The sequence below is a fragment of the Heterodontus francisci genome, chromosome 18, assembly GCF_036365525.1.
Source record: "Heterodontus francisci isolate sHetFra1 chromosome 18, sHetFra1.hap1, whole genome shotgun sequence".
NCBI classification, from domain to species: domain Eukaryota; kingdom Metazoa; phylum Chordata; class Chondrichthyes; order Heterodontiformes; family Heterodontidae; genus Heterodontus; species Heterodontus francisci.
Window position 1 is genome coordinate 58,120,063 of NC_090388.1, and position 21,103 is coordinate 58,141,165.

The following is a 21,103-nucleotide window of genomic DNA, read 5'->3' on the forward strand; positions in this document are numbered from 1 at the left end:
CCCAGAATTTGCTGGAGCCTAGCATCTCCCTATGTGCCTAGTTAGGTAGACTTATTTTCCTCACGCTTCAGCTCAAAATGCTTGGCACTGCAAGTTCCTGGAAGCGTGAACTGATAGTGCAATGAGGTCAGAGGGGAATCTGGGACCCTGCTGACTGACGGGACCAATCTCCTTAACCAATAAGATTTAAGGATTGAGAAAGAAGCCGGAACAGTGGCAAAGAAAATGACATGAATTAGGTATAGAAAGCAAAATAAGTAAAGGGAAAGAAAGATTGAAGAGAGAGAGGAACCAGACAAAGGGGGTGAAAAGTATGAAAACAATTAAAATTTTAATTTTTATAAACCACGAGGAAAGATTTACTACCTGCAGGAATGAAGCTCCACTATTCCAATTGTTCCCTTTCTGGGCTGGAGAGATTGACATTGGAGGGAACATAAATCTAGTCATGAAAAGGCTCCTTATGCCGTTCAATACTAGCTCTAACTTTCTGCTACGAGATTAATATGTTTTAACGCCACAAATGCTGAAATTTCCTGATGCTGTTATAGAGGTTGATGGTGAGTGCCCCTTTATGAAAGGCTAACGGTGGAGTGGCACAAATTATCCAGCAGGTTTTGGTGATTTGCAACTTACGGGTTATCATTTCCATGGCACAGTTGCTGGGTATTTACACACTAATGAAGGTGTGCACATTAAACTTGCTGTTATTTTTCCCACAAATTCTGGCTCATTATAATCTAAGAGGCCTATTTCTTTAAGAATCAGTAAGGTCTGTAATATTTTGACCTTGTCAGTCATGCAATGCATTGCTTCAGTTTACTTCATTAGAATAACAGTTGAATCCATATTATGTCAAGGCAGCTCAGTTTTCCAGCTCTACCAGTTCAACCAGTAAACGGGCAGAAAGGTGAAAAAATCTGCCTCTAGTGTCAGCAATAAGCACCCACGAGCCTTCTGAACTTTAAGCTTTATTTTTTCCTGAATTTGATTTCAGAAAACATAACGAACAAAAAAAAATGGGTGAAATCAGCTGCAAGCAGTCAAAATGAATTTAAGATTTTTGATTGTAATCATTCAATCAACAAATATATGTGGAAGGAAAATTAAAATACTTCAGATAAGCTAGTAAATCTTCGGTGTCATTGTGTACAGATAGTCCAGAACCCAATGTACCCTTTTTGATGGCAACACAGGAAAGAAGGCATGCCAGGGTGATCAAAAGCCAGTGTTGCCTTATTGGCAGTAATGTAGTGGTTATGTTACTGGGCTAATAATCCAGAGAATGTAAATTCAATTCCCACCAAAGGCAGTTTGAGAATATAAGTTCAATTTTAAATGTTTATTTTATTATGTTTATTGTCATGAACCATTTGTTGGGTTGGTGGTTTGAAGTCAACAAAGTGCCTAACTACTCAAAGAAATTTGGATGCTACAGTTGACCCTTACCCACACCCAGGCTAGGGAGGAGAAAAAATGTTAGCCGAGTGGTTATCCAGTGAACCTTACTAGTACCCGTCTGGATGTTGGTTAAGAGTAGAATTACACTTGGCTGTGATGTCCTTCATGGACAATTGGTTTCGCAAATTTTATTAAGAGTCACATATATGAAACATAACAATGTGATTGGAAACAGTGAAGGTCAGCAAAGATGGGGTGATGGGCAAATGGGAATTAGTGTGGGACAGACTGCGGCTGATTGAGCTTTGGACATGTTGTTCATGAGGGGTAGAACACAGTAGGCTGACAGAGCATTGGATAACCGTATAGAGACGACACACGTAGATAAGGGTTTCAGCAGTGAAGGAGGACATTGATGCAGATGTGGGAATAAGTTACTTTGGTGACGAACAGGATGTAGGGTTTAAAGCTCAACTTTGGGATGAATAGGATGTTAATCTCTTGTTTGCTGTTTCAGTCGGAACGATGAGATGGAAAGTGGGAAGGAGTCTAGGGCAAAGGAGCAGAGTTCTTGATGGGAGCTGAAAACAATGGCCTTAATCATCTATACGTTCAGTTGAATGATGTTACATGCATAATGAACATATGAATTAGGAGCAGGAGTAGGCCACTCAGCCCCTCGAGCCTGCTCCACCATTCGTTAAGATCATAACCTTGACTCCACATTCCCACCTATCCCCAATAACCTTTCACCCCTTGCTTATCAGGAATCTATCTACCTCTATCTTAAAAATATTCAAAGACTCTGCTTCCACCGCCTTTTGAGGAACAGAGTTCCAAGGACTGAGTGAAACCAGCGGTGTTTTAAAAGAGCAGCGACAGCGAGAAAGAAGGAGACTGAGTGAGACCAGCAGTGGTTAAAAAGAGCAGCGATAGCAGGAAAGGGGGAGACTGAGTGAGACCAGCGGTGTTTAAAAAGGGCAGCGACAGCGTGCCTGAGTTTTGGAAAATAAAGCCAACAGTGACATCACAAGAGAGCTGCAAGGTGATTGGTTGGTGAGTCACTGCTGTTAGGGGATAGCTCTAAATAGCTGGGTAAATATCTTGGGTAAAAAAAAAAGGGAAAGTTTTTTGTTGAAGAAAAAACCTCTGGTGATAAGGTGAGTACTACGAAAGGGTATTTAAAAAAATTCAGTGTAGCTTATTGAGGACTTTAGATTGTAGTGAGTAGAACAAGGCCCCTAGTGTAATTTGTATTTTTTAAAGGGAGTAACTTAATTAATTTAAAGGTAAGTCATGGCAGGAGAGCTCAGCCCTGTGGTATGCTCCTCCTGCGCTATGTGGGAAATCAGGGACGCTTCCAGTGTCCATGATGACCACGTGTGCAGGAAATGTATCCATCTGCAGATATTGGCTACCCACATTACGGAGCTGGCGTTGCAGGTGGATTCGCTGTGGAGCATCCGCGATGCTGAGGACGTCGTGGATAGCACGTTTAGTGAGGTGGTCACACCGCAGGTAATGGCTGCACAGGCAGAAAAGGGATGGGTGACCACCAGACAGAGTAATAGGCGCAGGCAGGTAGTGCAGGAGTCTCCTGTGGCCATCCCCCTCTCAAATAGATATACTGCTTTGGATACTGTTGGGGGGGATGACCTCCCAGGGGAAAGCAGCAACAGCCAGGTCCGTGGCACAACGGAGGGCTCTGCTGCACAGCAGGGGAAGAAAAAGGGGTGGAAGAGCTATAGTGATAGGGGATTCTATCGTGAGGGGTGCAGATAGGTGTTTCTGTGGCCACAAATAAGACTCCAGGATGGTATGTTGCCTCCCTGGTGCTTGGGTCAAGGATGTCTCGGAGCGGCTGCAGGGCATTCTGAAAGGGAGGGTGAGCAGCCAGAGGTTGTGGTCCATATTGGTACTAACGACATAGGCAGGAAGAGAGATGAGGTCCTGTAAAGTGAATATAGGGAGTTAGGCAGAAGGTTAAAGAGCAGGACCTCTAGGGTTGTAATCTCAGGATTACTCCCTGTGCCACGTGCTAGTAAGGGTAGGAATAGGAGGATAAGGCAAATGAATGCATGGCTGAAGAGCTGGTGTAGGCGGGAGGGCTTCAGCTACTTGGATCATTGAGATCTCTTCTAGTGCAGAGGTGACCTGTACAAGAGGGACAGGTTGCATCTGAACTGGAGAGGACCAATATCCTTGTGGGGAGGTTTGCTAGTACTACTCGGGAGGGTTTAAACTAGTCTGGCAGGGGGGTGGGACCCAAAGTAGTAGTCTCTCCGATGAGATAGTTAAGACAAATGTAGAGGTTAAAGCAAGCAAGTCCAGTAGGCAGGCCGGGCAGGGGCAGGACAGGGAACGTGGAAGGTCTGGTAGGCTAAATTGCACTTATTTAAATGCAAGAAGCCTTAGAGGTAAGGCAGATGAACTTGGAGCATGGATCGGTACATGGGATTGTGATATTATAGCTATTACGGAAACGACGTGGTTGAGGGATGGACAGGACTGGCAGCTCAATGTTCCGGGGTACCGATGCTTCTGGCCTGACAGAGGTGGAGGTAAGAGAGGAGGGGGAGCTGCACTATTGATTAGGGAGGACATCACGGCAGTACTTAAGAGAGGATATCCCGGGGGGGAACGTCCAGCGAGGCCAATTGGGTAGAACCTAGAAACAAGAAAGGGGTGATCACTTTGATGGGATTATACTATAGGCCTCCCAATAGTCAGAGGGAATTGGAGGAGTATATATGTAGGGAAATCACAGATAGGTGTAGGAATTATAGGGTTGTAATAGCTGGTGATTTTAACTTAGAACATAGAACAGTACAGCACAGTACAGGCCCTTCGGCCCACGATGTTGTGCCGACCCTTTAACCTACTCTAAGATCTAACTACCTACATACCCTTCATTCTACTATCATCCATGTACCTATCCAAGAGTCGCTTAAATGTCCCTAATGTATCTGCTTCTACTACCACCGCTGGCAGTGCATTCCATGCACCCACCACTCTCTGTGTAAAGAACCTACCTCTGACATCTCCCTTAAACCTTCCTCCAATCACCTTAAAATTGTGCCTCCTGGTGATAGCCCTTTCCGCCCTGGGAAAAAGTCTCTGGCTATCCACTCTATCTATGCCTCTCATCATCTTGTACACCTCTATCAAGTCACCTCTCATCCTTCTTCGCTGCAATGAGAAAAGCCCTAGCTCCCTCAACCTTTCTTCATAAGACATGCCCTCCAGTCCAGGCAGCATCCTGGTAAATCTCCTCTGCACCCTCCCTAAAGCTTCCACATCCTTCCTATAATGAGGCGACCAGAACTGAACACAATAGTCCAAGTGTGGTCTAACCAGGGCTTTATAGAGCTGCAGCATAACCTCGCGGCTCTTAAACTCAATCCCCCTGTTAATGAAAGCCAACGCCTCATACGCCTTCTTAACAACCCTATCAACTTGGGTGGCAGCATTGAGGGATCTATGGACGTGGACCCCAAGATCCCTCTGTTCCTCCACACTGCCAAGAATCCTGTCTTTAAGCATGTATTCTGCATTCAAATTCGACCTTCCAAAATGAATCACTTCACACTTTTCCAGGTTGAACTCCATCTGCCACTTCTCAGCCCAGCTCTGCATCCTGTCAATGTCCCGTTGCAACCTACAACAGCCCTCCACACTATCCACAACTCCAGCAACCTTTGTGTCATTGGCAAACTTACTAACCCAGCCTTCCACTTACTCATCCAAGTCATTTATAAAAATCACAAAGAGCAGAGGTCCCAGAACAGATCCCTGCGGAACACCACTGGTCACCGAGCTCCAGGCTGAATACTTTCCATCTACTACCACCCTCTGTCTTCTATGGGCCAGCCAATTCTGTATCCAGACAGCCAAATTTCCCTGTATCCCATGCCTCCTTACTTTCTGAATGAGCCTACCATGGGGAACCTTATCAAACGCCTTGCTAAAATCCATATACACCACATCCACTGCTCTTCCTTCATCAACGTGTTTTGTCACATCCTCAACTTCCCTAATATTGACTGGGACTGCCTTAGTGCTAAGGGATCAGATGGGGAAGAATTTGTTAAGTGTGTCCAGGATAGTTTTCTGAAGCAGTATGTGGATGGCCCTACTAGAGAACGGGCTACACTCGACCTCCTCTTAGGAAATGAGGCTGGGCAGGTGGTTGATGTGTCAGTGGGGGAGCACTTTGGAACCAGTGACCATAACTCTATTCGCTTCAAGATAGTTATGGAAAAGGATAGGACTGGTCCTCACGTTGAAGTCCTAAATTGGGGGAAGGCTAATTTCGATGGCATCAGACAGGAACTCTCAAAAGTTGAATGGGAGAGGCTGTTTACAGGTAAAGGGACGTCTGGCAAGTGGGAGGCTTTTAAAAGTGAGATAGGAAGAGTTCAGGGCCGGCATGTTCCTGTTAGATGGAAGGGCAAGGCTGGCACGTTTAGAGAACCTTGGCTGACGAGGGATATTGAGTGTCTGGTCAGGACAAAGAAGGAGGCATATGACAGGTATAGGCAGCTGGGATTAAGCGAATCCCTCGAAGAGTATAGGGGATGCAGGAGTACACTTAAGAAGGAAATTAGGAGGGCGAACAGGGGCCATGAGATTTCTCTGGCAGATAAGATAAAGGAGAATCCTAAAAGATTCTATAAGTATATTAAGAGTAAAAGGGTAGCTCGGGAGAGAATAGGTCCCCTTAAGGATCAGTGTGGTAATCTATGTGTGGAGCCACGGGAAATGGGCGAGGTCTTAAATGAATACTTCGCTTCTGTATTTACCGTGGAGAAGGTCATGGAAGCTAGTGAGTTCAAGGGAGGGAACAGCGATATCCTGGAGCATATCAACATTACAAAGGAGGAGGTGTTGGAGGTTTTGAAGCACATTAAGGTGGATAAATCCCCAGGGCCTGACCAGATGTATCCTATGATGCTATGGGAAGCAAGGGAGGAGATTGCTGGGGCCCTGGCAGAGATTTTTGTATCATCATTAGCCACGGGTGAGGTACCGGAAGATTGCAGGATAGCTAATGTTGTGCCTTTATTTAAGAAGGGCAGCAGGAATAAGCCAGGGAACTACAGGCCGGTGAGCCTTACATCAGTGGTGGGAAAGTTACTGGAAGGGATTCTGAGAGACAGGATTTATACACATCTGGAAAGGCATGGTCTGATTAGGGATAGTCAGCATGGCTTTGTGCTTGGGAAATCATGTCTCACGAATTTGATTGAGTTTTTTGGGGGAGGTGACCAAGAGGATTGACGAGGGAAGGGCGATGGACGTTGTCTACGTGGACTTTAGCAAGGCCTTTGACAAGGTCCCGCATGGTAGGCTGGTCCAGAAGGTTCGAACACATGGGATCCAGGGTGAGCTAGCAAATTGGATACAAAATTGGCTTGGTGATAGGAGGCAGAGGGTGGTAGTGGAGGGTTGTTTTTCAGATTGGAGGCCAGTGACCAGTGGTGTGTCGCAGGGATCGGTGCTGGGCCCTCTGTTGTTTGTCATATATATTAATGACTTGGATGTGAGTGTAAGGGGCATGATTAGTAAGTTTGCAGATGACGCCAAAATTGGTGGTCTAGTGGACAGTGAAGAAGGTTGTCTAAGGTTACAACAGGATATAGATCAACTGGGAAAGTGGGCATGGGATTGGCAAATGGAATTTAACGCAGACAAGTGTGAAGTGATGCATTTTGGGAAGTTAAACCAAGGCAGGACATCTTCAGTGAATGGCAGGGCCCTGGAGAGTGTTGTTGAGCAGAGAGACCTTGGGGTGCAAGTACATAGTTCCCTGAAAGTGGCAACACATGTAGACAGGATAGTGAAGCAGGCAGAAGGCATGCTTGCCGTCATCGGCTGAGGCATTGATTACAAGAGTTGGGACGTCATGTTACAGTTGTACATAACGTTGGTTAGGCCGCATTTGGAGTACTGTGTGCAGTTCTGTTTGCCGCACTACAGGAAAGATGTGATTAAGCTAGAGGGTGCAGAAAAGATTCACAAGGATGTTGCCTGAGGGCTTGAGTTATAAAGAGAGATTGATAGGCTGGGTCTGTTTTCCCTGGAGTGAAGGAGGCTGAGAGGGGACATGATAGAGGTATATAAAATTATGAGAGGCATAGATAGGGTAGATAGCCAGAGTCTGTTTCCCTTGGTAGGGGTGACTAAAACTAGAGGGCATAGATTTCAGGTAAGAGGGAGGAGGTTTAAAGGGGATCAAAGGGGTAAATTTTTCACACAAAGAATAGTGGGTATATGGAATGAGCTGCCAGAGGAGGTGGTGGAGGCAGGAACAGTAGCGACATTTAAGAAGAATCTGGACAGGTACTTGAATGAGCAAGGCATAGAGGGATATGGAATTAATGCAGGCAAGTGGGATTAGTATAGACAGGGATTATGGTCGGCATGGACGCGGTGGGCCGAAGGGCCTGTTTCTATGCTGTACGACTTTATGACTCTATGACTCATGACCCTCATCTCTGTCTTAAATGGGTGCCCCTTTATTTTTAAATAGTGATCCCTAATTCTAGATTCTCCCACAAGGGGAAACATCCTTTCCACATCGCCTCAGGATCTTATATGTTTCAATCAAGTCGCCTCTTTCTCTTCTAAACTCCAGCGGTTACAAGCCTAGCCTGTCCAAACTCTCCTCATAAGACAACCCGTTCATTCCAGATATTAGTCTAATAAACCTTCTCTGAACTGCTTCCAATGCATTTAAATCCTTAAATAAGGAGACCAGTACTGTACACAGTACTCCAGATGTGGTCTCACCAATGCCCTGTATAACTGAAGCATAACCTCCCTAGTTTTGTATTCAATTCCTCTCGCAATAAACGATAACATTCTATTAGCTTTCCGAATTACTTGCTGAACCTGCATATTAACCTTTTGCCATTCATGCAGTAGGACACCCAGATCCTTCTGCATCTCAGAGTTCTGCAATCTCACCATTTAGATAACATGTGTCTTTTTTATTCTTCCTGCCAAAATGGACAACTTTACATTTTCCCACATTATACTCCACTTGCCAGATCTTTGCCCACTCACTTAACCTATCTATATCCCTTTGTAGCCTCCTTATGAACTCTTCACAACTTACTTTCCTACCTATCTTTGTGTCATCAGCAAGTTTAGCAACCATAACTTTTGTCCCTTCATCCAGGTCATTTATATAATTTGTAAAAAGTTGAGGCCCCAGTTGGGGCTCATCGTTGATTTGATGTCAAACAGGCAGTCTGCAGCACAGAGGAGTTGTGTGTTTGAGAGAGAGGGTAAGATGTGGAGAAATTCCATTGACATAGAAATAGAAGCTGACACAATTGCTGATTGAGGAAAAGCAGATAATCAAGAAAAAGCAGGGATTCAATGAATGATTGTTCAGGACTTGAGCTGATGGGATGATTGTTTAAAAGAGAAATTCTGGAGAAGAGCTGTTTCCATTTGGACAGATTGGGACTGGTACAATGTGGTGTGGTCAACTGTATCAAGCGGGTTGGAGAGGTCAAGGGGGGAAAATGTCACAGAGGGTGTCATTCATAACCTGGCCAGGGCTGCCTTGGTGCTGAAATGGGCAGATACCAGACTGGAGAGATTTGGGCTGGTAGTTTTGAGAGATGGGCATAAAGCTAGGAGGTGACCATGCAATCAAAGGCCTTGGAGAGCAAAATTTTATACTGTTCCTCAACCATAATCTGCTACAATTTTTGTAAATCTCAGAGCCAGCGTTATAGTGAACATGTAATAAAATAGGCTTTAAAAAGGAACATAGAAATGGGTGACAGCCACACATGGGACTAACAAGTTCATTGGTTATGTTTGCTGTTGTCAACAGCAATTGCATTAGTTTGAAGTTAACAATTTTGAAATCGTCAGTGTTGAAATATATTTCATGTTTTATGTGCTTGATTTTTGATTATGAATTACATCCAACATAAGGTATGTGCCTGAAACCCTGGTAATCTATATACTAAATTCTTGATTCTGTTATCATGGTTATTAATAAAAGTGAGCATTTTGCAAACTATAAAAAAAAAATTTGGGGTTGCCATTTCCCGCTGCGGTTAGGTGTAATGTCAGCGGCATTCATGTCATACAGTTGTATGTTGATAATTTACACAGTGATATAACTTTGACATGAGCTGTTCTCAGCTTGGGTGAATGAGAATTTGGAGGTCATGTGTGAACAATAGTATGCTATACTTACCACATGTGTATTGAATGTTCCAATCAGTTGTACAGGGTTTGAGGTCTGGCAAGATGTTCCAAGTATTCCATTTTCTGTTTTTAATTTATCTAAAATTTATTATATAAAACCATATTTGGCTGAATAGAATTTTTTGAAGGGGGCCATAAAATTGAATTCTTGTATTGTTGAAATTTGGCCAAACATAATGTAATTTAAAAGAAAAAATCACTTGCACCTACTGATGCATCTTGGCTATATTGCTGTCTCTTGTAGCACACCACTGCATGCTTAATTTTGGTGATTGTTTCCCACAGCAGCAAAGTCACAATTAACCTCATTTTATTAACTTGGTTTCCCTTTCCTTATCATTGTTCCACGCATATTTGATTCTCTCTCATGACAATGGAGTTTTAACAGACTTTGTGTAAATATACATTCTACTGATTTAGGTTCTTTTGCACTAAAACCATTGAATTATGAAAAAATTTGAAATAATATGAATGAAACAGTAAATTGTGAATTTAGTGCTAAAAGGCTTGAATTATCCACTAATTTAGATAAAGTAACTTGTTCATTTTGTTTTCTAACTATCCAGATGTGGTTGGTTGACCCCTCAACTTTTAAGATGTATACTGTTAATATCTATCCTGTCTACTTATATTTTCACATCTTGTCATATGTTCTGGTGTCAGTTTGTTTGGTTCAGAATAAGACAATGACTAATCAGAACTGAAGCGTTGGGGAATGTCAAATCCAACATAAGAAAATTCAGTTAAAAAACTACAAATGAGAAATTATCCAAGAGTTATGAAAGTGACATCCTGTGATATTGGTAACTGAGTTGGAAGCTTTACACATATGTAAATGAGAAACCCACCTTTGCCCCATATCCTCTTAATATCTTCGGTTAACGAAAATCTATCAATCTCAGTTTTAAAATAAACAATTGATCTAGCATTAACTGCTGTTTGTGTAAGAGTTCCAAACTTTTACCACCATGTAGAGGTGCTTCCTGAAAGGCCTAGCTCTAATTTTTAGGCTCTATCCCCTAGTCTTAGAGTCCTTAACCAGTGGAAATAGGGTAGATAGAGAGAAACTGGTGGGGAATCTTAGACTAGAGGACATAGCCTAAAAATTAGGGGAGGGCCTTTCAGGAGTGAAGTTCGGAAACATGTGAAGGGTGGTAAGACTTTAGAACTCTGATGCAAACAGCAGTTAATGCTAGATCAATTGTCGCTTTTAAAACTGAGATTGATAGATTTTTGTTAACCAAAGGCATTAAAGGACGAGGGGCAAAGGTAGGTTTCCCAGTTGAGTCACAGATCAGCCATGGTCTCATTGAATGGCAGAACAGGCTCGAGGGGCTCAATGGCCTATTCGTGTTCCTATGTTCCTAAACTGGTTAAAGCCTGAATTTTTCAATTTCTTGAGTTTCTAGCTTAATAAAAACTTAAAAGATTACAAGAAATAATTAAACTTATATGATGGTGTTTTCTGTCTTCAAAACGCCTAACAATATTTTCATTAGAGGCCTGTGCCTCAGCCTTGAGCTCAGGCAGTTTCTTGGACCTATCACTGTTAAATAAGGGGACTCAAATGAGTAAGCATTCACTGATAGTTTGCACCTCTGCATTCAGCTTCTACAAATTGTGATCAACAGCAACACTGCCCTTTCACTGAACATTCCATTGCTGTCTGTAAACTCTGTCTCCTCAAATGGAAAATTTCTGAGAACAAAAATAAGAAAAATAGAAAGACTTTATGAAAAATTTATGTAGCACCTTTCACGATCTCAGGACATCCCAAAGTGCATTAAAACCAAGGAAGTATTTTTGAAATGTAGTCACTTGTAATGTAGGAAACATGTTAGCCAATTTGTGCACAGCAATGTCCCACAAACAGCATTGTGATAATGACCATGTAATCTGTTTTTAGGTGTTGGTTAAGGGATTAGTATTGGCCAGGACACTGGGGGGAACTTCCCTGCTTTTCTTCAAAATAGTGCTATGGGATCTCGCCTCATCCTTCATTAATTTATTGGTAGATCTGACATGCTGTTTGTGTGTAGACTTTTTGGGTGGGTTTCTTAACAGTATTATTTACAGAAGTGCCTAGTTCACAATGTATTTCCTTTCCTTTTTTAAAATTTCTCTCAATCATGAGTAAAGAACTTGCCTTTTAAGAGAGAATTACTTCTCATCATCTGTAGATTTGCCAGGTAGCTTCATAACTAGTACAAAAGCAAAATGCTGCAAATGCTTAAAACTGAAACAAAAACAGAAAATGTTCGAAATATGCAGCACGTCAGGCAGTGTCTATGGAGCGAGAAACAGAATTAACGTTCAGGTCATCGCGGAAGGAATGGTCCCTTCTCCGTTGCATCTTTTCGGACAATGCAACCTTTCATACTAATGCTTCCAATATGTCTTCCATTTTCCTTAACCAAGCATTCTCCCCCCCCCGCAAACCCTGCCGTGGTTGACCGGGCCCTCAACTGCGTCTGTTCTATTTCATGCACTTCTGCTCTCACCCCGCCCCCTCTCTCCCAGAACCATGATCGGGTTCCCCTTGTCCTCACCTACCACCCCACCAGCCTCATTATTGAAAGCATCATCCTCTGCCATTTCTGCCACCTTCAGAATGATGCCACCATCAAACCCATCTTCCCCTCCCCTCCCCTTTCAGCATTCCGAAGGGACTGTTCCCTCCGTGATCCACTCATCAGTTACCCCCAGCGCCTCCCCCCCACCCCCCACCCCCCCTTTCCTACAGCACCTTTCCATGCAATTCCAGGAGATGCAATACCTGCCCTTTTACCTCCTCCCTTCCCACTGTCCAAGACCCCAAACACTCCTTCTAGGTGATACAGCGATTTACTTGTACTCCTTTCAATTTAGTATACTGTATTCGCTGCTCACGATGTTGTCATCTCTACATTGGGGAGATTAAATGCAGACTGAGTGACCACTTTATGGAACTCCTCTGTTCAGTCCACAAGTGCGACCCTGAGCATCCTGTTGCTTGCCATTTCAATTCCCCGCCTTGCGCCCACTCTACGAACATATGATCATACGAATTAGGAGCAGGAGTCGGCCACTCGGCCCTTCAAGCCTGCTCCGCCATTCAATACGTTCATGGCTGAACTGATTGATTACTCCACATTTCCACCTACCCCTGACAACCTTTCACGCCCTTCCTTATCAAGAATCTATCTACTTCTGCCTTAAAAATATTCAAAGACTCTGCTTCCACCGTCTTTTGAGGAAGAGAGTTCCAAAGACTCACGACCCTCAGAGAAAATTTTTTTTCTCATCTTTGTCTTAAATGGGCAATCCCTTATTTTTAAACAGTGACCCCTAGTTCTAGATTCTCCCACATGGGGAAACATCCTTTCCACATCCACCCTGTCAAGACCCCTCAGGATCTTATATGTTTCGATCAAGTCACCTCTTACTCTTCTAAATTCCAGCGGATACAAGCCTAGCCTGTCCAATCTTTCCTCTTAAGACAGCCGTCCATTCCAGGTATTAGTTTAATAAACCTTCTCTGTACTGCTTCCAACACATTTACATCCTTTCTATAATAAGGAGACCAGTACTGTACACAGTACTCCAGATGTGGTCTGCCCCAGCTGAAGCTGAACCTCCCTACTTTTGTATTTGATTCCCCTCGCAATAAACTATAACATTCTATTAGCTTTCCTAATTACGTGCTGTACCTGCATACTAACATTTGCGATTCATGCACTAAGACACCCAGATCCTTCTGCATCTCTGCTCTGCAATCTCTCACGATTTAGATAATATGCTTTTTTTTATTTTTCCTGCCAAAGTAGACAATTTCCCACTTTCCCACATTATACTCCATTTGCCATGTCTTTGCCCACTCACTTAACCTATCTAGATCCCTTTGTAGCCCCCTTATGTCCTCTTCACAAGTTACTTTCCTAACTATCTGTGTCTTCAGCAAATTTATCAACCACACCTTTGGTCCCTTCATCTAAGTTTTTTTTAATATAAATTGTAAAACGTTGAGGCCCCAGCACAGATCCCTGTGGCCCACCACTCGGTACATCTTGCCAACCAGAATATGACCCATTTATGCCTACTCTGTTTCCTGTTAGCTAGCCAATCATCTATCCTTGCCAAAATGTTACCCCCTACACCATGAGCTTTTATTTTCTGCAATAACCTTTGATGTGGCACCTTATCAGATGCCTTCTGGAAATCTAAGTACAATACATCCACTGGTTCCCCTTTATCCACAGCACATGTAACTCCCTCAAAGATCTCCAATAAATTGTTTAAACATGATTTCCCTTTCACAAAACCATGTTGACTCTGCCTGATTATCTTGAATTTTTCTAAATGCCCTGCTATAATGTCTTTCATAATAGCTTCTAATATTTTCCCTAAGACAGATGTTAAGCTAACTGACCTGCAGTTTCCTGCTTTCTGTCTCCCTCCCTTTTTGAATAGAGGAGTTATATTCGCTATTTTCCAATCTAACGGAACTTTCCCCGAATCTGGGGAATTTTGGAAAATTAAAACTAATGCATCAACTATCTCACTGCCCACTTCTTTTAACACCCTAGGATGAAGTCCATCAGAACCCGGGGACATGCCAGCCCACAGCTCCATTTGTTCAGTACCACTTCCCTGGCGATTGTAATTTTCTTGAGTTCCTCCCTCCCTTCCATTTCCTGACTTACAGCTAATAATGGGATGTTACTTGTATCCTCAATAGTGAAGACTGATGCAAAGTATCAGTTCAGTTCATCTGCCATCTCCTTATTATCCGTTATCCACTCTGACCTTTCTGTCCTTGGTCTACTGCAGTGTTCCAATGAAGCTCAATGTAAGTTCGAGGAACAGCACCTCCTCTTTCGGCTGGGCACTTTACAGCTTTCCGGATTCAACTTTGAGTTCAATAATTTTAGATCATAACGTCTGTCCTGATTTTTTCTTTTTCATGCTTTTTTGGCGGTTCATCCCCCCCACCCCCAAAACCCCATTTCTTTCTCAGTCCCTTTACTTCGTGTCTGGATGGCTGCTATTCTGCCATTTACACCTCATCTTGACACATCTTTTCTTTCTTTACTTGGCTTTGTACCATGAAATCTTTTGTCATTTAATCTCTCCTGCACTCCACCTTCTATCCTGTCACAGACCTTCACTTTTGTTCTATATTCTCCCCTCCGCCCCTTTTCATTTGCTCTAAACCCATTACATTTCTAACATTTGAAGTTCTGATGAAAGGTCGCAACCTGAAACGTTAACTCTGTTTTTCTCTCCACAGATGGCGCCTGACTTGCTGAGTATTTCTAGCATTTTCTGTTTTAGCTTCATAACTGGCATTAACTACATGAACTATGCTAATGCTTCCATAGGCAGCAGTACAATTGTATATCCTTTCAGGCGGTGTCAAAGTCCGCAGATGTACTTGAACAATGCAGTCTTGGCTACTTCTTAATTGTAACCTAGGGCCTTTCAGCAGTCCATTCTAAAGTTATTCTTTGTATACCTGCTGCTTGTTGCCAGCTGAGCAGCATCTTATTGAGTATAGAACCCTACTTATCAAGGTAAGCGTTAATTTCTGAGGCTAGTTGCTTTGCCTGAGGGAGGAGAAAACTGCTTCATGCCCTGTACTACTTTATAATATCATTGGTGGAATTCTGGGGCCAGGCCCTGTTGGCCTGGAAATTGTTCATGGTCCTAGTGGAGAAAATAATCTCAAGATAACTTTTCCTTTTTTCTAACAGATATATTAGTTTTACAGCTTACCTGTTTGTTTTCCAGAAATGTAGGTCTGATTGATCCAACTATTCAGATTCTCCAGTTTCTTCACAGATTAAGAAGTTTCCAGAGTGATACATTGTTAGCAGGTAAGAAACCACACTCATGCTGGCTATCAGTGATTCATGAGCCCAGTCAATATTTGTTGACATAAATCAGCTTAGAATGGGTCCCACTCCCCTCAGTCCTGATTCTGTATAATTCTAGTTGCTAATAGAGTGGATCCAGGGCTTTCTGTTCTTTGTGTCACTCTGACTGTTAATGTCAGTTACTTGAGGTACTGCACACTACAGGTGGAATTCTTGCAAGAGTTCCTATCTATAGTATGCAGCTTTTGGAATTGTTGCTGTTAGTGGTAGCAGTAACATTGAGGGGAGAGGGGCGTAATTCATTCTCTTCGGAGCTGGACTCTGAGTGGGATGCAAAGCCTGGAGAATGTATGGCAAGGAGGAAGTAAAAAGGAGGTGGATGGGGGGAGCAGCTGGGAATGGAATTTTGGAGTTGGGGAGGAAGGGGAGTGCCAGCTAATGGGAAAGAAGGGAAGAGCATCAGTTGCACCTGAGGGAGTTGGGGAAGAAAACTGCCAGCTTGAACTGTGATTAAAGGAAGTAGCATGTTAGCTGAATAGGTAGGAAGTACAGCAAGTATGAACTGGTGGGTTGGTGGGGCTGTAGATTGTCAGGTTGAAATAAGGGGTGTCGGGAGAAAGGAAAAAAGAGATAAGTGCTTGCATGAACTGGAATGGTTGGAGCAGTGGAGACTATCTGTGTAAATGTGGGGTTTGGATGGGGTAAACTGAGTCTGGAGGAACCACTGTTGCACAGTGAATTGGAATGGGAGTGTCTGATGTAGGGCAGCATTGTGTTAACTTCTGGGGAAACGATGGTGCGGTTGGTCTGTTCTTAATTCAAATATCACTTTGTTTTTCCTTTATAAAATTTGAAATCTATTAATTGTGAAGACTGAAGTGCTTAAAATGAACTGAATACATTACTTTTATTTTAAAAATTAGACGCTTCCTAGGGGAGCATGCACCACCAAGATTGTGCCTACAACATGTTTCTGTGAAGTTTTTCATGCACTTATTTTTTTTCAATGCAATTGAAGGAATGGTGTGCATACCTTACCGTTTAAGTTAGTTGTTTACACATGCTATAACTGAGACCATTTTTGAGTTGTTGGCTCTTTCAAAGCTGTTGGCCAGATTTTACAGATTGCCTAAGTTGATATATATGTTTTTTAAATTTACAAGATTTAGAAGAAATGTTCTAACAAATTGATTTTCCTTGCTTTGGAAACTGGGGAGAGAAAATGAAATACTGTCAATGAACAGTAAGATCAATAAAAATCTAGAAATAACTAGTCTTAAAATACTGTTCACTGTAGTTAGAAATCTTCAGACTGTTTGCTGTTTTCACACTGTTCTGATTTGTTTTATTTACGAACAACAGTTGTGGCTGAAATAAACAGCTGTGGTTTCCAAGCAATGGAAAGTACTTCCGTTATGATCTATTCATTGCAGAAGTTAAAACTGAAGGCTGAGAAAACTCTGCCTTGCTCCCATATCAATCATTGCAGTGGACTGAGAACCAATGAGACACAAACACTGACTCCAAATTCATCTTGGATTAATACTTTATTTTAATTTTAACTGTGACCAGCATGGATCATACAAATGGCACCACCTACATACAAAACTGATGTGGCAGTCCACAATCTAAATGCAGACATAAGGTTTAAAACATAATTAATTTTGCTATAGACTTTCAAACCCGTTCTCTCTCTCTCTCTCTCTGTCTCTCTCTCTCTCTCTCTTCCCCCCGCCCCTCCCCCAATCATCTTGCATGTTGCAAACTGAAAAAAGTTTGACACTTACTATTTTTAAAACTTTTATTGCCTCTATCATTACAGATGCAATCAGAAAAACCATTGCATATTTAACAGTTTACATGTTTTTTTTAAAAATTGAGATTTGAGTGGGTAAGTCATATGTTTTCTTAATACGCTGTTTACAGGAGGATATAATTTATGCATTGGATTTATATGCATCACAGGGAAGGGAAAGCATAGGTGCACAGGAGTTAGCCTTCCTTTTCTCGGGATGCTGCCTTGTGTTCGTTTCATGAAGTAGGGGACTTGTAGATTAAACAAATTTTTAATTTTCTTTCCAAAAGTGTAATGGTAGTTTCACCAACTTGAGAAGGACTATTTCAGCTTTCCCCAGATCTGGACAAGATTGATAGGCTATAAAAAGTCCATATAGTCACAGAGGAGGCCTCTCATTCTACCAGAAATATAGCGAGACTGGCATGGAATATTGGATCCCTATTGACCTAGAGTCAGAATTGCATAAAGGTCCTTTTTATTTTAAAGAAGAGGAAATATCTCTTTAGAAAATGTTTAGGTGCTAATCACACTTTAACAAATAGCAGGAAAATCTGAAAGACTTCTTCCTCATTACTCCTAAGGTGACTTGTCCAATACACTCATGGGATGTAGTGATGAGCGAGTTGGACAAGTCACCATAGGTGTAATAAGCAAGATGGTTTTAAGATACCTTGTGCAGTTAGTTAAGAATCTGGACCTCCTTATTGATCTATTCTAGGCCAATTGGAATTTTCAAAACACAGTTGAATAAATTTTGGTAGGTTAGACTATGGGCCTAGAACCTGTAGCTCCAGAACTGCAAGCTGCTCTTTAACATCTTATTTGCGGTTCCCAACCTTTTCCAGTTAGATCGTAATAACATGAGAAAAGCCTAGAAAAAAGTAACGAAACGTAGGAGCTGTTTTTATTGCGGGATAAAAGACTAATCATTATACTACACTTTAATATTTCATTATGATTACTTTAATGAAAAACATCCTTGTTCTATAAGGGTGTAGAAGGGTGGGTTAGTAAATTTGCGGATGACACGAAGGTCGGTGGAGTTGTGGATAGTGCCGAAGGATGTTGTAGGTTACAGAGGGACATAGATAGGCTGCAGAGCTGGGCTGAGAGATGGCAAATGGAGTTTAATGCGGAAAAGTGTGTGGTGATTCACTTTGGAAGGAGTAACAGGAATGCAGAGTACTGGGCTAATGGGAAGATTCTTGGTAGTGTAGATGAGCAGAGAGATCTTGGTGTCCAGGTACATAAATCCCTGAAAGTTGCCACCCAGGTTAATAGGGCTGTTAAGAAGGCATATGGTGTGTTAGCTTTTATTAGTAGGGGGATCGAGTTTCGGAGCCACGAGGTCATGCTGCAGCTGTACAGAACTCTGGTGCGGCCGCACCTTGAGTATTGCGTGCAGTTCTGGTCACCGCATTATAGGAAGGATGTGGAAGCTTTGGAAAGGGTGCAGAGGAGATTTACTAGGATGTTGCCTGGTATGGAGGGAAGGTCTTACGAGGAAAGGCTGAGGGACTTGAGGTTGTTTTCGTTAGAGAGAAGGAGGAGGAGAGGTGACTTAATAGGGACATATAAGATAATCAGAGGGTTTGATAGTGTGGATAGTGAGAGTCTTTTTCCTCGGATGGTGATGGCAAACACGAGGGGACATAGCTTTAAGTTGAGGGGTGATAGATATAGGACAGATGTCAGAGGTAGTTTCTTTACTCAGAGAGTAGTAGGGGCGTGGAACGCCCTGCCTGCAACAGTAGTAGACTCGCCAACTTTAAGGGCATTTAAGTGGTCATTGGATAGACATATGGATGAAAATGGAATAGTTTAGGTCAGATGGTTTCACAGGTCGGCGCAACATCGAGGGCCGAAGGGCCTGTACTGCGCTGTAATGTTCTATGTTCTATAAATAAACTTGTTTGAGTGGTATAGCTTCATGGTTATAGATAATACCTTGGATTTAAGAAACAGGTTTTATGGTTGCGACCATTATAGTTTCTAATATAGCTTAGATGATAAATTATTCTGAATGTGCTATTAGAATCTTTTTTTTAATCACGAGAATCATTAGCTGAAAAAATCGTCTTAATTCTATGCATTTTAAGTTCATGTTTGTTTCAAAGATGTTTTACTGACAAAATTATGGTGTTAAATGTGATAATTCAGCATTAGGCCTATTTCAATTTTTCCCTCCCTTTTGATACATAAATTTAACACATTTTATTTATAATATATGCTATTAGGTATTCTATGAGAGACACTTGGCAATTTGCCAAGTGTTTTTGATTTGTCTTGCGGCTCCCAATAGGTTTGTATTTTAGGTAATTGTTTTTTTAAAAAAAAGCTCTTCAGATAAAAAAAAAAGTTGCAGACCTATGGCTTAGGCTACCAAGGGATATGGAGAAAAAGCAAGTAAATAGAGTTGAGGTACAGATCAGCCATGATCTAACGGAATAACAGAACAGGCTCATGGGCTGACTTTTCTATATCCAGTTTCCTTCGGACAAGAAACAATTTTGTACCCATGTTGTGTTTCAAAAGACTTGGAATTTTGGATCCATATTGAACTTACACCATGAAAAAACTCATTCACAAGAAGTTGAAGCTAACAAAATCGTATGCAATTTAAGCATTAGGTTCCAAAGCCAAGTTGTGAATATACATAGATGTTACAACCCTAACACAAGCCATTTAGCACAATCTGGCTGTGTTAGCATTTACCATTCATGTGAGCAAATAGTCCTAAACATGTTTATCTGACTTGTTCCCATATCACCTTGCCCTCTTTGCCTACCAATCCAATCTAATCTTGGATGTTGACACTTAGCCTGGAAGTGAATTCCACAGCCCCATGACCTGGACTTGGGAATAATAGAGAATACAAATTTTAAGTTTGTGGATGATACAAACCTTGGCAACGTAGTAAATAGTGAGCAGGATATTAGCTGACTTCAGGAGGATGTAGACAGACTGGTAAAATGGGTAGATGCATGGCAAATGCAATTTAATTTGTCTAAGTATGAAGTGATGCACTTTGGGAGGAATAATGTGGAGAGGTCATATCTAAATGGCGCAATTTTGAGCTGAGTGGGTGCAAGAGCAGAGGAGCCTGAGATGTATGTTCATAAATAGTTGACAGTTGGTAGGACAAGTTGATAAGGCAGTTAAGAAAGCGTATGATACACTTGGCTTTGTAAAGAGGGGCATTGAATACAAAGACAATTAGGCATGCTAAACCTTTACAAATCTCAGGTTAGGCATCAGCTGGAGTATTAAACACAATTTTGGGCACCACATTTTAGGATGGATGCCAAGGTTTTGGAGAGGGTACAGAGGAGGTTTACCAGGATGATACCAGGGATGAGGGTCTTTGGTTATGTGGGGAGGTTGGAGAAGCTGGAGTTGTTGTTTTTGGAGCAGAGATGGTCATGGGAAGATCAATGGAGGTGTTTAAAATTATTAGGGTTTTGATAGAGCAAGGAGGGATCAGAAGCCATAGATTTAAGATAATTGGCAAAAAGAACTAGAGGGGAAATGAGAAATTTTTCACATAAGGGATTGTTATGATCTAGAACACACTAACTGGGTGATGGAATCAGAAATGATATAAACTTTCAAAAGGCAATTGAATGTGTCTTTGAAGAGAATTAATTTGCAGGTTTATGGGGAAAAAGTTGGGGTGTGGAACTAAACTGGGCAACTCTTTCAAAGAGCTAGCACATGCACCTGAGCTGAATGGTCGCCTCCTGTGCTGTAAGAGTCTATGATTCTAACTGTGTAAAGAAGTTTCTCCTGTCCTATCTTCTAAATCTTTCATTCA

At 42.1% G+C, this 21,103-nt stretch overlaps 1 protein-coding gene across 4 annotated transcripts in view; it reads left to right on the top strand.

The window, feature by feature from the left end:
- The window catches only part of atxn10 (ataxin 10), a 350,575-nt gene that overhangs the window by 26,451 nt on the left and 303,021 nt on the right, over window positions 1–21,103 (top strand). For all 4 annotated transcript variants that reach the window (XM_068051270.1, XM_068051268.1, XM_068051271.1 and 1 more), the window contains exon 3: window positions 15,406–15,491. In XM_068051270.1, coding sequence (XP_067907371.1) covers window positions 15,406–15,491 — 86 coding nt within the window. The remainder of the gene's footprint in view (window positions 1–15,405; window positions 15,492–21,103) is intronic.